Below are 17,441 nucleotides of genomic sequence, written 5' to 3' on the forward strand. Positions count from 1 at the left end.
GGAGCGGCACAGGAGTAGCTGGGGCCGTGCAGAGGTGGAGGCTGGGAGTAGACTAGAGCTTCTGGAGTAGATAGTGAACGGCCTGCTAAGGGAGAGAAGAGCAGTAGCTGTGAAAGAAGATGACAGTCAGAACAGAAGGAAAGAAGGTTGAGCAGCCTGGAGAGCCGCGTCACTATGGTCACCTGATCTACAGTGTCCCAGTGCCCCGGGACAGAGCTCTGCATCAGCAATCCCCCTACCGCACCTGTGCAGCCCTTGACACGGTGAATCCTGTGCACTCCCAAGTGTCCTTGAACCGCTGCTTCAGCTTGAAGACTGTTGAAATTCTTCATAGTAGGCATGCTGCCTGCCAGACTTTATTTTGGGAGTTCCTGTTTACTTGAAATCCCTCAGCCTTTTGTACTGGGAACACTTCAAAGCTCAGGAGAGGTGCTCTTTCCGACACCTTGTCACCTGTGGGGCAGGACCCATGGAGGCTCATGTTCCCATTCATCTTTTAGGAGCTGTGTGCCATATGTCCTGCAGACTGGCACATTTCCTCCTCTGAAAGAAGATGTCTTTCAGACCTTCTCACACATCTTCTCAATAATACCCAGGCATGTAAACCCCTTGGGGGAGAAGCAGCCTTGGTAAGCCTGGTAGTCAGAACCTTATTTCTGGTAGTCAATGGTATATTGAAAAAGCCAAAGCAGTATGCAGAAAGCACATAAAAGTTACCATAACTAGCCTGCTCCATCAGTACAAATGCTGGGCTTATGATATGTACCAGATACTAAGCTTGGTGCTGTCAAGTGTGCATGTGAAAGAGATAGTCATTAGGAAGAACAGTTGTGAAGACAGGAAACAGGTATCTTCACGGGACGCAGGGCTGGGAGTGTGCCTCTGGGCAAGGACCTGACTGCCCTCGGCACCTTCAAGGCTAGAGAGGCAGGGATTAGACAGGAGGGTAGGAGAATTTTCTGAGCAAAAAGAACATGTTTGAAGCTTCAGAGCTCAGATTGAAGCATAATCGTCTTAGGACACTAAATGCCAAGGTGGCTATGATGCCAAGTGCAAGAAAAGGCGAAACCAGAGGGCTCAGGACATTTAGAACTTGGTACGACCAAGTGTGATCTTACAAAGACTGGGACTCACCTTAATATCATCAGAGGTCACTACATTGTTTATACAAAGCCATTCCTTTTCTATCTCTGTGCATGCATGTGCATATGGGTGCATACATGCACAACATACATGTGGAAGTCAGAACCCTTCTCCTTTGTTTGAGGTCGTCTCTTCAGAGACTTCCTGGTCTCTTCCCCCTTCTATCTTGCCATAGGAACACGGAAATTCACATACGTGCTCAGTATCTAAACTCAAGTCCTCACACTTAGGTCGCAGGGACTTTACCCAGGAAGCCATGTCCCACTGCCTGAGTGCAGTCATTTCTGTGCCATTAAATGACAGGGTTGTTTTTCGAGACAGGGTTTCTCTGTGTAGCCCTGGCTGTCCTGGAACTCACTCTGTAGACCATACTGGCCTCAGACTTAGAGAGATCCTCCTACCTCTGCCTCCCAAGTGCTGGGATTAAAGGCGTGTGCTGCTAAGGAAAAAAAAAAAATCTGTGACAGGATCTCTCCCTGAAATCTGGGGCTCACTGCACTAGCCAGCTTGAGAGCCCTAAGGATCCTTTTCTCTCCACTTTACCAACATGGGAATTGCAAGAACATTGCACACTAACATGGCTCCAAATAAGGTGTAATTCTCCACTCAAGGACTTGAGTAAATAAATAAAGCAGTTAAGTACAGTAATTCTAAGGTAGCTGCTTTAATGCCACGAGCTTTCTCTCAGCCAATAGCTTTTGAGTTTGTTTACTGGTGAGAGGTGCTGGCACACAGAATGTAATCAGTTAGGTGACCTACAACTAAACACCAGCTGGTTGGCACCTGGAGCCTACTCATAAATCCCCTCAACTCCTCTTTTCTTGCCACCAAGTAGAGATCACTGACTGGTCTCTGGGGTCATCCTTGGCTACAGATGCCATCACTTGCAAGTTCCCAAAGTTTAAGTTAGACAAGCTTTCTAATCTCCCCCTTTTGCTTAGTACAGACCCTCTTCAGAGAGGTCTCATCTCAAAGCATCCCTGTGTCATAGTTGTGACTTTTCCACTGGAGATGGAAAGGAATGTTTTTCTTACTTCTAGCTAGAAGCTATCTCTCGGTAGCATTTACTCTTTATCCTTGCTTTACCCTCTAAGGCAGTGGCTCTCAGCCCCCTTTCACAGGGGTTACCTAAGACCATCAGAAAGCACAGATATTTACAGTGTGTTTCATAGCAGTAGCCAAATTACAGTTATGAAGAAGCAACAGAAACACGTTTATGGGTGGGGATCAGCACACATGAGGAGCCGTGTGTAAGGGGCTCAGTGTTAGGAGGGCTGAGGACCACTGCTCAGGGCATCACAGAATACACTTCCTCTTTGAACACTCACACTGCCCTTTCTGATGGCAGCCAGAACATCTCGGAGTGCTTCCTTACCCAAGCCAAACATTCTGGCACCTTGAACCACTCCCTCAGCAGATGTGATCCTAGAGTCTGAATGCAACAACGTGTTACGTTCCCTCTTTAGATGGCAGCCAGAACACACACAGTATTCCAGGTGTGGTCTAACCAGCTATTCCTCCCCGTCCTTCTATTAATAAAGCAGGAACTGGACTAAGTGTTCTATTAACAAGTCCAGACTTAGTTATTACTGAACTCGGAGTCAGCCTCATCCCCCAGGTCTTTGTCATATGATTTGCTATATGGTTGACTTTTTGAACCCAATGATAAGATTTTACATTTATTCCCAATACATTGTCTTGTTGATATTGGCCTAGCCTATCTTGTTGAAATTACGTTTTGTATAAAAAATTGGGGGGTGTGGGGACTGTCATTTAACATATTAAGTATCCATGGTAGTTTTATGTCCTTTATAGATGTGGTGAACATATATTCTACATATTCATTCAAGCTAATAATAAGTATGTTAAGTGAGAAAACCCTAGTTTCTCCTGTGGAGAACCCCTGGATACTTTTCTCATAACTGGGTTAAATCATGCCATAACTCACCAGAGAGTAATTTCATCTGTACCACAGTTGTGAAGACAGTGTGCCCAAAAGCACTGTTAAACCATGCTGAACATAATATGTCACATGTATAAAAATATTGTGAGACACACCCCTTGAGGGCTGCAAAGGACACAGATAACACTTAGTTCATACACAGGGGTCACCATGAACACGGGGGCCTGGCACGGCTGGGATCTGGCCTCCGTCCTGGAATGGACTGTGTGTGAGGGGCCGACGTGGAGACTTGGGCTGTGAGTACTGGAGCATCCTGCTTACTTCTCACACACAGCCCAACACCACGTTGGGGCCAGAACTGACATCAGCACACTGACACCCACTGCCCAGTGTCTGCTGAGCAACCTGGTCTAGAGCCTCCCGTGTGTGCATAGTACAGCCATTTCCAAGACAGGAGCAGAGCTATCTCTGGAATGTTTTTCAAAAAGTGGATAGATGGTGAAATTATTTTTTAAGTATTTATTTCTTATATATACAATATTCTGTCTACATGTGTGCCTAAAGGCCAGAAGAGGGCACCAGACCTCATTACAGATGATTGTGAGCCACAATGTGGTTGCTGGGAATTGAACTCAGGACCTTTGGAAGAGCAGGCAATGCTCTTAACCTCTGAGCCATCTCTCCAGCCCAAATGGTGAAATTATATCCAGAATATGTGCTGCTCTCTTCTCTTCCCCTATCCAAGCTTTTCTATTTTAATCATCTTAGAAATTTATCTTTCTCCTTTTCCTTTCTGGAAAATCTGATTAAATTCATAGCATTAGCTACTGTCTACCAACTGATCACTCCCAGACCCCTCTCTGGCCCACATATTCCTCCTAAGCTCCAAATCTGTACTTTTGGCCACTTACCAAACTTCTCAGTCCAAAGGGCTTGACAAGCACCTCAACCTTCACCTGTTGTTTCCCAAACCGCGTGCAGCCAAGGGTAGCTTGTCGGTGCAGACCAACAGAGAGCCACAAACTTGAAAACTCTGTACACGATGCCACTGTATTGTCAGAGGTCACGCACACCTGACCTGTGTCTCTGCTTCATTAGTGTCAATATTTCCCCACCGCAAACACCTTACGTGACATTGATATAAATGTCTATCTCAGACGCTCTAGATGTACTGCCATTAGTCTGCCACAACGACCTCAGTGTAGATGCTACACCTAAAACTGGAGTAAGGGGACTGGGAATTTTAACCCAAAATCCAGCACAGAGACAGCACAGAGCCGAGCACTGCTGACTGCAGTCGTCCCCTCTCCCTGCACAGCTCTTCAGAGGCAGTCTCTGTAGATACCACCCTGCTCCTAGCTGAGGTGCTCTTTAAAGAAACTAGCACAGCTGGGTGTGCTGATGCATGCTAGAATTCCAGCACTGAAAGGTGGAAGGAGGGTCAGGCAGTCACAGTCAGTCTGAGGCCAGCCTGGGCTACATGAGAACCTGTCCCAAAAGAAGAGGCCTGTGGTGTGTGTCCCTAACCTCAGCACTAGCAGCTGGGCATATTAGGACTCAGTCGTCCTTGGCTGCATAACAAGTGTGGGGCCACCTGGGCTCTGTGAAACCAGCTCAGGAACGTAACAAAAAATAAGTACTTCATACATGGGAATATAAGTAACAAGTTTAATCTTCCCAGTATGGGGATGAATATTTGATGACAAATGCGTCATAGTTTAAGTCAGCTGAAAAAATAAATGCCTAATTATCGTATATTTGGGTCATTGTAGACGAACACTTCTTTGCGAAAGGTAAGCTTTATGTGATCTTTAACTTAAAGTTTCAAAAGTAGGACACTATTGTCTATTATCATTCCTTAATAATAGACTTTCTCTGAGGAAGGAAAAGTAGCTAAAATTTTACTTATTTTTGATTGTGTGTGTGTGTGTGTGTGTGTGTGTGTATTAGAATACATATTCTGTGGCATAGTGGAAAGGTCAAAGAACAACTTTTTGAAATTGATTTTCATTTTTCACTTTAACATGGTCTCTGGGATCAGACTCAGTTTTTCAAGATTGCTCAACAAAACACTTTACCTGATGTACTGGCTAGTTTTATATAAACTTGATGCAAGCTAACCATTTGGAAGAGGAAAACTCATTTGAGAAATGCCCCCCTCCACGGGATTGGGCAAGCCTGTGGTACATTCTTTTGATTGAAGCTCACTGTAGGAAGTACCACCTCTAGACTGGTGGTCTTGGGGCTATAAGAAAGCAGGCTGAGGGGCTGAAGAGATGGCTCAACGGTTAAGAGCACTGACTGCTCTTCCAGAGGTCCTGAGTTCAAGTCCCAGCAACCATATGGTGGTTAACAACCATCTGTAATGAGATCTGGTGCCCTCTTCTGGCCTGCAGGCATACATGCAGACAGAACACTATATTTCAAAAAAAAAGAAAGTAGGCTGAGAACAGGCCACTAAGTGGCACCCTTTATGGCTTCTGCATCAGCTCCTGCCTCCAGGTCCCTGCCCTAACGTCCCTCACTGATGGAATTTAGATGAAATAAACCCTTTTTCCCACAAGTTGCTTTTGGTCGTAGTGTCTAGCACAGAAATAGGAACCCCAACACTAAGACAGTGGGATGGGCAATTGTGTTGGTTGAAACGTAGCCAGAATAGGCTGGAAATAAAAGATAAGGTTACCTAAACTCTTTAAAAAGCATGAAAATTTGAGGTGGGACAGGAGTACTCAAGCATTGCTGTGGGAACTGGGGACTACTGAGGGACAGACCAGTGAAGATGGGAGGAGGGGCGAGCATACAGACTTTACTGGCAAATAGCTTATGTCAGTGTGGGTATCATACTGAAGTGCTTTATAAGTCGCTCTGGTACCCACAGATCCTCTCATGGGTTCCTGGAGAATACACAAGGAATGTCTTCCTGTGCATCACCACAGAACTGGTTTGCTTGGGGAAGTTAAATTGATATAATTTTAAAATACTGTTTGCTAAATATAATGTGATAGTCATTTTGGTAACATAGATAAAGAACCAGAAAAGCACAAGTTCCATTTACTTGTTTCTTATTGGTAATGGCAATTAGAGAAAGGCTCCTGGCATTCTTTTCTACAGCAGGTAGACATGAAGCTCCGTAATACGCTTAGGGGACACTGTCATGGGCGCTTTGTCAGTTTCTGTTTCCTTTTGTCACCAGACAAAAGAGCTTGGGTGTGAAGGGATTTCCTCGGCTGTGGCCACCCTGGCACGGAAGGCAGAGCAGCAGCATGTCTGCAGTTGCAGAGATCACAGTCACTGCTGGTGCTCAGCACCTTGGTCCCTTTTCCTCCTTGACATGCTCCCAAGTACGAGTCCATCCCTCTTCCGCATGGTCTGTATCCACACGCCCTGGTGCCTTTGTGTGCCACCACTAGAAGGCACTCACTGCTTGTCTCCTCATCTAAGGGCTGTCAGTCTTGTTCTGTTCTTCACTGGCCTGGACCCAGGTGCTATTGCAGATCTCGGTTCTTGCCTCTGCCCTCAGGGAATCTCAGCTGTGAACATGATGTTCTGGTCTGTATTCAGACCGTTATCCCGTGGGCATCAGGGGCATTGAATGTGGAGAGTCTGTGTTCTGCTGGCCTGGCACCTGGCTTCTGAGACGGTCGAGGCTCTTACTTTTAGCTCTTAGTCTACTTTCTCGTGGTTGAACAATTAATTTTGATACTAAACAGATTAACTTACCTGAAGAAGTTTCTGGTCATATGAGGGACCTTGGGGGGCTTACTGATAATTCTGGAGATAGTTTATTTTTGTTTTCCACATGTGGGGGGTGTCCCTGTAATAGTAAGGTTTGCACATTGCATTTAGAGTCCTGAGTTGTTTTTCCCACAGCCATTCCTATGCACACATAAAGCTGGCCCCAGGGCTGGCCTCCAGCCCACGTGGGGTTAGTGCCAATTCCAAAAAGCAGAGAATGAAGACACTCATGCTCCTTCATCCATCATTTCTTTTCCTGTGAATCTTACAGCCTGGATATTGAAAAATCTGGACTTAATTTTTTTTTCAAGTCAACCAAATAGCCTGTACACATGGTTAGAAAGTGTTTGCAGTGTTGAATCAGGACTTGAAGTTAGCCATTCCAACACCGCTCTTATTTCTTTTTAATCAGATTTGGAACATTTTTTGGCAGGTTGTGTTCCTTACCGGCTTCGGATATGTGTACGTGGACATTGCCCATCAGTGTGGCACAGTCTGTATCACTATAGCCCCAGAAGGAAAAACAGGACCCATGTTAACCAGCACCAACAGGTAGGTCTGTTTGCCTAAGAGAGCACAGTGAACTTTGTTCTGTAATGTTATACACCACTGTTTATCATTCCTATTGTCCAAACACACATACTGAAGTGTTTGATTATCATGTAATCCACAAGTAAAGATCTAGTTAAGTTTTTCCTCCATATCTATTATATGTAGATAATAATAATAATAATAATAGCAACAACAACAACATCTTTTTTGAGTCTCCTGGTTCAATGGTAAGTTCAGCAAACAGATTTTCAAGCTAAGATATGCTCTTCATAATGATACCATTATTTGTAGTATAAAATGCAAGCTAGTATCTCTAAATCCACTTAACAACTCTGTAAAAGACTTTTCCATGAAACTGACAATGAATATAGAATCGAGGAGGCTGGGGAGCTGCTCGGAGGTTAAGGTGCTGGCTGTACGAGCACAAGGGCCTGCCTTGGCTGGTGATATGGCAGAGTAGAGCTATGGAGGGAGAGAGAAGGTGGAGTCACTAGACGCCATGTAGCCACCAGAGAGGAAAGATGTGAGCTGCCAGCTAGAACCTTGCCAGTAGGCCACAAGCCTCATGATAAAATATAAAATAATTATAATGGGTTAGTTCTAGATGTAAGAACTAGCTAGCAATTTGCTTAAGCTATTGGCCAAACAGTATGGTAACTTACACAGTTTCTGTGTGGTTACTTTGGGTTCGGAGCAGCTGGGAACAAACAAGAAGCTTCCTACAACAACAATATGATTATATTCTATTTTAAGTGAATGATTATAATGAATACAGGTAAAGACATGTTTTTCATCTCCCTTACATGATTAAACATTTTACATATTATAGATGAAAAAATTATTCCAAGAACCCACATTTATTCATACCCAAGCAACTTGTTACAGCTTAACCATGTAGGCAAGCAAGATATTCTTCTCAGTCAGGTCTTTTACTGATAGGATGCATTTTGCAGTTCCAAAGAAAAGGCTTTATTTTCTTGAAAGGTAAGCACAAGGAATCTTAAAGGAATCACAAACCTAAACTTTTATAAATGAAAAAGAATTAGCTCTACTGTAAATCTTTAGGGTGCATATCCACTCATTAATAGTATATATATATCAGGAGATTGAGGGCAGAAGTGGGTATAAGGAATTAATCATCACTTTTGGTAATCAATCAATCCTAGCAAGAAAGGCGTGTCAGCCAAAGTTAGCTGAGCTATTTTATTCTTGTTCCCTGACCTCAGTGAGTTCCACATTCAACTCTGTGCCTTTCTAAAACTTAAGACTGTCTTCTTGGGTTTTCACCTCAGAGCTGTTTAACAAAAACTCTTAGTCCAGCTTTATTTCCAAAGCTTTGCTGCAGCTGCGATGCCATCTGTGAGCACAGCTCCCTTAGCCATTAACTTGAGCTACAGTCTGTCAGCTCCTAGGGTGAAACTCATAGGTCCTGGTTGTGTAGCATTTCCTTGTATTTTTATTCATGAAAACTCTGCATACGCTATCATTATTATTATCAATTTAGACAGTAAATCTTAGGGAGGGATCATCTTCTTGACAATCCACAGGAAAAATGCCCAGTAGGATGGGATGTTTCCAAGAGATAAACATAGTATATTACAGGCAGTGGAGATCTCTCCAAGTCCACTCACAACATTCTAGGTACCAGAGGAATATTGCAGTAATAAACATGTAAAGAAAGGCACAGCAGAAGCAAAAGACAGCCTGGGGTCTGTAGTCCCATGGCCTTGCCTAAACGAATTCACCCACCAGAGAGTTTCCTCCTGGTGGTCTGATACCTTGAACTTCAATTGCCACCTGCTGCTCCTCTGACAAGGCCACTAGCAGGAATTGGTACAATTTTCTTGAACAGTTTCTACATATTAAAAACTTCAAAACCCCTTTGGTTTAGAACAGTGGTTCTCAACCTGGGGTTGAAAGACCCTTTCACGGGGGTCACATATCAGATATCCTACATATCAGATATTTATATAATGATTCATAGCAATAGCAAATTACAGTTAATTAAGTAGCAATGAAATACTTTTATGGTTGGAGTCAGCACAACATGAGGAGCTGTATTAAAAGGTGGCAGTGTTCAGCGGGCGATAACCACTGGTTTAGAAATTCCACTTGGAAGAGTATGAGTTCAGAAAATAATGAAAACAGTACATAAGAATACACACAGAGATGTTCATTTCATTGTTATTTATAGTGACAAAATATTGAGAATACAAATGCTAATCAAATCTATCAAAAATGGCATATCACAGGATATAGGTGGTAATGGTTGCGGTGGACCAGAAGAAGCATATGATCTAATGTAAAGCATCATTAGAATGCTGAATATATGTTCAATCTGTGTAAATAGACACCTGTATGTCCCATCTCTGTAAACAGACACCAGTATGATTTTCGACAACATTGGAAGAGGAAAAGCCAACATTTCGGTGCTTATTTATTAATTTCTGTACAGATAGATTTTCCTTTGGGCCTCCAGCTCACAGTTAACACACAGAGACTGTATTAATCATGAAAGCTTGGCCTTAGCCTAGGCTTGTTTTTAACTGGCTCTTAACATACTTCTATTAGTTTGCATTGTCACACACCACGCACACTGCTTATTCCATGTCTTCTTGCATCTCTCTCATGAGCCTGGATTCCCCCTCCTCCTTTCTTTCTCTGCCCAGAAGTCTCACCTATACCCCCTGCCTAGTTATTAGCCATTCCACTTTTTATTATACCAATCATCATTGGTATAATATAATACCAATATTATTATATAACCAATCATGGCAGTACACTTCACATAGTGTATAAATACCCCACAACATCTCATGGTTTTGTCTAAATAAATAGGAAAGGTTTTAACTCTAACACAATAAAACTACAATAGAAACAATTATTAAGGAAGAAATAAATTCACAATGTCCAGTCCACTAGTATTTGGCAAATTCAGAGAAAATATTCCATTATCTATCCTATCTTGGTAAGTCCAAAGTTTTCTACCTAGTTTATTTTTTATCCTAACTTTTATTATCAACCCAAAACTATCTTTTTAGACCTCAAAACATTATCTTAGGTAAACAACTTAAGCTTTTATGTCTCTCAACCCTATATATTTTACACCTCTTTTATGAGTTTCTTTTCTGAATTTGGTAGCAAAGAAAACTGTAACTATAACTAAGCTTTAATTCCATCAGTGACCCAAGAAGGATATACTCTAACCTGAGTACACAGGAAGTACAGAGCAAACAACTTTCAAAACTATAGAAATGACAGAAGCAGCTTGCTGCCTAGACAGTCACCTAAGGTTTCTCTGTAACATCGTCAGCCTGCAGGCCTAGAATATCTGACAGACTTTTCTATGAAGCAGGAATTTTGAAGGAATGTCCTACCTTGTCTTGGCAAAGCTTTGCAGTTTCTTTAGTGTCCTGCTTGTTCAATTTGGAGAGCATGCTATAGTGGTCAAGGCAAGTGGCTAGCTTTGCTACAATGAGAGCACATTCCATATGGAGGTTCTTTGATGGCCATACTCCTTTGTTAAAGTAAATTGGTGCTGCCTGTTGCAGACCTATATTGTTGTCATGAAAAGCCTTGATGCCATATTCTGCAGGTCTCTGCAGTGTTTGAAGACCACCTATCTATCTAAAAATATATCTGCTTAACCCTGAAAACATACACAACTTGACTATAAGTTTGATTACTATAGTGAGTAACTGATTAACCTGTATTTCTTAATTATTCATTACATTTTTAAATGAGCTGCATAGGTAAAATATGTTAAACAAGAATAGAAACATATATATTATAACAAAAACAAACTTAAATTTATATCAGTATACAAAAATCCATACCAATGTAAAATATTTGAGAATTAATAGTTGCTATTTATTTTAAAGTAGATTTAATAATCTTTCCTTTCATCCTAACCTTTCCATATCCCCCTTTTTCTTTAAGAAAGAGATCCTTGAATCCAACCTCCCTTGCTTAGTTTCCTTCATTATCATGACCAGTAACAATTTATAACCAACTTTCCTAAATGATGACAAACATTCATAACCAGCTGAATGAGCAAAAAACACCCACCCCACCTCTTGGAAATGTGGGCATTATATTCTTACTTCCTGTTGTTTGGTGGTGATGGCATCTTTAGAAGACCCTGAGAAAATAGAGATAATGATCAAGCCCAGGGAAAACTAGCTGTGTCCTTTGTTGTTCAGTCTCTGTGTGATAGCAAAGTGCAGAGCCTATCTGACGTCCTGTCTAGAAGAGTCTGTAAGGCTGGACCATCTCAGCCTCCAGCTTGGAGGTTGTTCTGGATGCAGAATTTTGAAAACAGCAACAAAGGCATTCTGAGAGTCTGGATCACCTGGACTACTTGTCTTCATTGGTGTCTGGTTCTTTTATTCTGAAAACACATAAACTTTTAAAGGTAACATACGTATCTGCATTAGCACAAGCATGGAATGAATGTACAGTGTACAGAAATCAGCTAAAGGTGAGTTGTTGTTCTGTGTTTGAGCAGGTAAAACGCATTTATAATATAAATCAAACCAAACTATAGTATAAATCTCTATCCATGCCATATGAAAGGATACCATGTAATAATAAGTCATAAGAAATCTGCAACCAGCAAGGTTTACCATGTCTCATCCAGTTTCAGAACTGTTCCCACATTAGAGGGATCAGCAGATACATCACTTGTCTTGTAGTCTTTCTTGGTTTTTTTTTCTTCTTGTCTCTAGCCAAGATTTTCAGGGGGTTTCTCCCAATCAAATCTGTTCTTCATTAATTTTGAAGAGAACCATAACTTTTTGTTTCCTATAGAAACAAAGGCAAAACCTCTCATAACACAACATATTTTCTGACTTTCATTTTGAAATTAAAACATTCTTAAAATATATAGATTGGTTTAATTTAGCAGTCCTCATAATCCAGTGTCTCTCAGCAGCTGTTGTTTTTTGTACATTGGCATTTAAAAAATTCAAAGTCAGCAAAGCACCATACAGGATCCAACCACCCTGTGTATCTCCCATCTTTATGTGGCTTTTTTTACTCTTTCCTTAAGACTTTACTATATTATTTTTAAACTATTTATTTTTTTCTATGGCTGTCTAGACCCATTTTCTTTTTTCAGCATCTAACCACATTTTTAAATGTACTGCACCTTTTTAGAGGTTTCCTGTGTCTGAACATAGCTTTAAGCGCCTGAAGTGCTCTCTGACCACATAGAACAAATCTTCCGCTACCGTGTCAGCCCATGTCAGCTGAGAGCATGGTGCTGGTGCCAGCCCATAGGCAGCGGCCAGGAGCCGCATCTCTGTATCCAAGCAGCCTGCCTGAGATACTGTAGAACTCGGAACCCACATCTGACTTTGTCCCAGGCTTAGCTTTCTCTGGTCCTGCGTGCTTACTAGATGTGAGGTCTGTTCCAGGGATGGGGAGAGAGTGAGAAAAAAAGATGGAACCATTACAAGATTCCATTCTCACAGGCAGACGGGAGAGGCAGGAGCAGAGACCCCCCCCCCCCCCATGGGTGTAGTAGAAGATCACCCGCACTCTAGAGAGTTAAAGACAGCCAAATGAGAGAGCGTGAAGACAAGGAGAGTGGAAGTGTGAAGAAGTTAGTTGGAAGGAAGCCTTTTCAAGAGACTGGCAGTTGAGTGTGGTCTTGAAAGCAGCAAGGCTTTATCTGCTGGAGGAAGTGCTTTCCCGTCCCAGTGAGATGAGAAGGCATGAGCCCAGAGGATCAGGGCCGGAAGGGGAGCAATGTGTGCTTTAGTGCCTCACGAGTCTAACCCTGATGAGGTGAGGACCTGGTGCGCATGTTAAGCAGAGAGGTCATGTGAGACTTAAGGTGTAGATCACTGGCTGTTTTATTGAAGTAAGATCTAGAGAAATGAGGGCAAAAGCAATCAGGAACCTCCTGCAGTTAACTATCTGTGTTCACACTAGAGGCCCTGTTATGGTCAGATTCTGGACATACTCTTATGGAGAGCCCGAAGGAGTCCTGTCGTTAGGATAGGGACTGAAATAGAAGCCTCAGGAAGGATTCAGATCCTCTAGTTGGATGCAGTTGCCATTGACTGAAATGAGAGAGGCCGTGTAGACTGAGGGGTAGGAGCAGAGCTCCATTACAGACGTGGTGAGTTGCGGTGTCACCTAGGCAGTTAGGAGCACAAGAGTGGAGTCAGGACGGTTCTCAGCACCCACTGGTGGGTGGTGTTTGTCGGTGGCGATGGGAAGGAAACCATGTGCTAAGTCTGAGCATCACCCGGTGAGAGATGCGGGTAAGAGATGTATCCTCCTCCAGTCAGAGGAGGGGAAGGAGTCCCTGGAGGCAGGGAGCAGAGTTCTGTGAGAACAGAGGGAGGATGTGTGTCCTGGAGGATGTGTGTCCTGGAAGAGGGGCTGCTAACAGCCACAGATGGGGCTTTAGCTTTAGTGCTAGTGGCCCTGATAAGGGGTAACTTTGTCAGATTGGGGAGCATAAACCAGCTTGCAGCAAGCTTCAGAGAACAGAACTGAGAGAATCGGAGGTGGTATGTGTGGGTTAGAGAAATGGGAAGTAGATTGAGAAGGAAGAAGGGAGGCTGTAGCAGGGCTGTGTCTGCTGAGAAGAGGATACAGCGTGTTTGAGCACTGGCAGGACCGCAGAGGAAGGGATCGTGGAGCACCTGGCACTCTAGAGTGATGGCTTTGACAGGTGAGGGAGGAGTGTTGGAGTGTTCCCGAGAGGGCGTGGACCTGACCAGGGACTCTTCAGCTCTGGAAGTGAGGGCAGGGTGGGCAGGGCACACTGCGCGCAGTGGTTGTAGGTCCGGCTGAACTGGGCTTTCTTCTTGCTCAGCTCATCTTTTCTAACATAAAGAGCATTGCTGATTTTCTATCTACCATGATCATTATAACAGAATTAGTGCATAGAAATGAGGGATTTGGAGAAAAAAAAAGCAGAGGGGTCTGGTGTTGATAAGAGAAAACACATACAAAAACATGACAAGAGCTTATAATAGTCCCAATGGGAACGTTTCCCAGTAATCTCCAAGCATGGCTGGTTCTGTCCAGACATGCACTGAAAGTTGAGTTCTTATTTGTTTTTATGAGACTCTGTCCCATCATGGGGTATGCAGTGAGGCACTGACCTTAAAGAAGAGACACTAACGAGCTTTGCCCTTCTTCTAGAGCTCTGGAGAAGATGGTTACTTTTAAAACGTTCATCACCCGCCTGAGCCTGGCAGTGTCTGATGACCTCACACACCACAAGGCATCATCTGAGCTTCTAAGGCTCACTCTGGACAACATTTTCCTCCACGTATGTCCTGTGCCTGGTGTCCTCCCAGGGGAAGAGCCTCCGTCCACCCTGCTCCAGCTTTTCAGTGTGGAAGTCTACTTCGGGGACCTGCAGCTGGACAACCAGCTTTATAACAAATCCAACTTCCACTTCGCTGTCTTGGTCTGCCAAGGAGAGAAGACAGAACCAGTGTGGTATTCGAGAGTGCAGAGTCTCCTGGTCTCCAGCAAAGACTTGGAGGAATACAAAGAGAACTGCTTCATCAAACTTCGCCTCACTGTGTCTGAGGGGACGGACTTCCTCTTTGATGTCAGTGAGTTCTCTGTTGAACTGAAGCCAGCACGGCTCTATGTGGAGGACACCTTTGTATACTACATCAAAACTTTATTTGACACCTACCTTCCTCACAGCAGGGTGGCTGGTGACCATGCACAGCTCTCTGCAGGGGAGCAGGTGCTGCCCGTGCAGGTGAGACAGCATGCCAGGGCCTTGGTGAACCCGGTGAAGCTACGGAAGTTGGTCATCCAGCCAGTGAACCTCCTTGTCAGCATCCACGCCTCTCTCAAGCTGTACATTGCCTCCGACCACACCCCTCTGTCCTTCTCTGTATTTGAAAGGGGACCAGTGTTCACTACGGCGAGGCAGCTGGTGCACGCACTGGCCATGCACTATGCTGCTGGGGCTCTTTTCAGAGCAGGTAAGGATGCAAGTGAGGGGTCTGTGGTGGGCTAGCATCGGGGCAGAAATGGTTCTGTCTGTCTGACAGCACAGGGAGCAGGGAGGGGGATGCATGCAGGCTGCACACTAACAGAACTAGAGCTATGTGTGGACTCTGACGGTGTAAGGCTCGGGTGACTGCCACACCTGCCTGAGTCTGCATTTCCATCTGAGATCAGCTGAAGTGTGCCAGCCCTGGCATTTTGCTTGGCACTTAATAGACTCACAAGCCCTCTTAGTTATAATCTTTTAGCTGTTACCTAACATAGATTAGTCAAATTTAGAAAACACATTTGTGAATGCCTTGCAGGCACAAGACTCTGTCTCAGAATACAAGTGCAGCCGGGAAGGTCAGCCTGGCCTGAAAGACTTCCAGTTCTAGGTGGCCAGTTTCTCTCTGTACTGATCGTGTATGTGGGAAGTTCAGAGGGGTCAAAGCACGTACAGAGAGCCCTGTGCATCCCCAGCAGGCACTGCCTGTCTCAGCAGAGCACAGAGAAGGCTGTGGGTGGCTCTGCTCTCCACAGCCTCTTCCCAGCCCTCTGCTCAGTGGCAGGCAGGGCCTGCTGCAGGCTGTGGGATCTTTTATGCTAGGGGCCAAGGAGAGAGGTGAGGTTCTGTTTCCCGTCGCGCTGAAAGAGCCTGCACGGGGTGTCTGACGTGAGGGCGGAATTTCCCATGGGGAGTACTATGTGCTAAGGATGAGGAATGGGCTCCCTGTGATCTCAACTACTTGACAGCCATCGTCTCCAGGGCGTTTCTGACTCTGGGTCTCCCTGAGACAGGTCCAGGTTGATAGCCTGGTCCTCGTGGTCACCAGCAGTCGTGTCCAGAGCCGCGTCCACACGGCTTCATTAGTCTTCTGCAGTAGACATAAGAGCCGCTGTTCTCCATCCTCAGGGTCACCATAGACAGTTCAGACTGCGACAGCAAACGGCGAGAGGCCGGTAGCTCCGTGCATGAGACTAAACCTCTCCATGGTGAAGTCCACAGAGAGAGTAGGGCTCTCCTAACTTCACTGTAGGACAGTGGCAGCTCCTGCCTGAGAGCCTTTCTGACTTGTCTGGATAGTTTGCACAGTAGTGAAGAAAACATCTCCCCTTGCTAAGGAGTCATTGTAAAATAATCTATAATACTTCAAACTGAATAAATGTGTGTATCTGCAAACTACCCCAGACTTACCCTTCTGGCCAATTGGCTTGTAGCAGAGCTAATCAAATGCCTAGGAAGGAGGAAGGCTCCCTGCAGTCACGTCTGACATCAAGCTAGGATGTTGGGCTGGAGGACAAACCGCCTGTGCCCAGGCAGCCGTGGCCTCTGGAGCCCAAGTGCTGTTTTGTTTTACTAGGGGAGCTCATGTCACCCTCTCTCGGGCTTTTCTCTAATTCACTTAAAAATCCTGTGATTATTTCAATCTCAATACATAGAAGGAAAGAAATTCTAATACCAAAGCTGGATTTTTTAGAGCTGTGGGAAATATCGTCACTAAAACGCTGTGGTCAGTCAGAATGTTTTCTGAAGAAAGCAGTCTTCGGAGGAGTGAAAGATAGAAAGATCACAGTGAGGGTGGCTGACAGGCTGAAGGGACTCACATTCCTGTAGAGAGGGTGAGGGCTGGGTGGGAGGAAGTAGGGTGTATCCATCTCATTTGGGTCAGCATTCACCCACTGGACTCGAGAAGGTTCCTCGCTGGGATAGTTGAAAACACCCTGACCTCATTTCTAGGGAAGCTTGTGAAGTCATTTGACGAGGCTTTAAAAATAAATGACTGCTAACTAGAAATGAGTGAACATATTCAAAGGAAGGCATGTGGGCTTGAGACTTTCCGAGGTCCTTACCTAACTCTCACTCTCATATCAGGCTAAGTAGATCAGGTTATCCACAAAATTTCCTGACAACTAAGACAAAGATGCGCAGATGGCCTTCTGTAGTCTTGAGATCAACCAACGGTAACCTGAAAGTACCCAAAGGATCACGTGTGAACAAGACTTTTGTCCACGATGTTATCCCTTAAATATTTAGCATAAAAAGGCCAGCAAGATGGCCGGCGGCTGACCCAGTGGTGAAGGCGAAAGGAGAGGGCTGACCCTTACAAATTGTCTCCTGGCCTCCACAAGT

General features: G+C 44.3%; 1 protein-coding gene across 4 annotated transcripts in view; it reads left to right on the forward strand.

The window, feature by feature from the left end:
- Positions 1 to 17,441, forward strand: part of Vps13b (vacuolar protein sorting 13 homolog B) — a 513,205-nt gene that overhangs the window by 478,383 nt on the left and 17,381 nt on the right. For all 4 annotated transcript variants that reach the window (XM_085679117.2, XM_085679115.2, XM_085679119.2 and 1 more), the window contains exons 55-56: positions 7,215 to 7,333; positions 14,498 to 15,303. In XM_085679117.2, the coding sequence (XP_085535243.2) occupies positions 7,215 to 7,333; positions 14,498 to 15,303 (925 nt within the window). The remainder of the gene's footprint in view (positions 1 to 7,214; positions 7,334 to 14,497; positions 15,304 to 17,441) is intronic.

Source organism: Myodes glareolus, chromosome 19 (assembly GCF_982192425.1).
Source record: "Myodes glareolus chromosome 19, mMyoGla1.1, whole genome shotgun sequence".
NCBI classification, from domain to species: Eukaryota; Metazoa; Chordata; class Mammalia; order Rodentia; family Cricetidae; genus Myodes; species Myodes glareolus.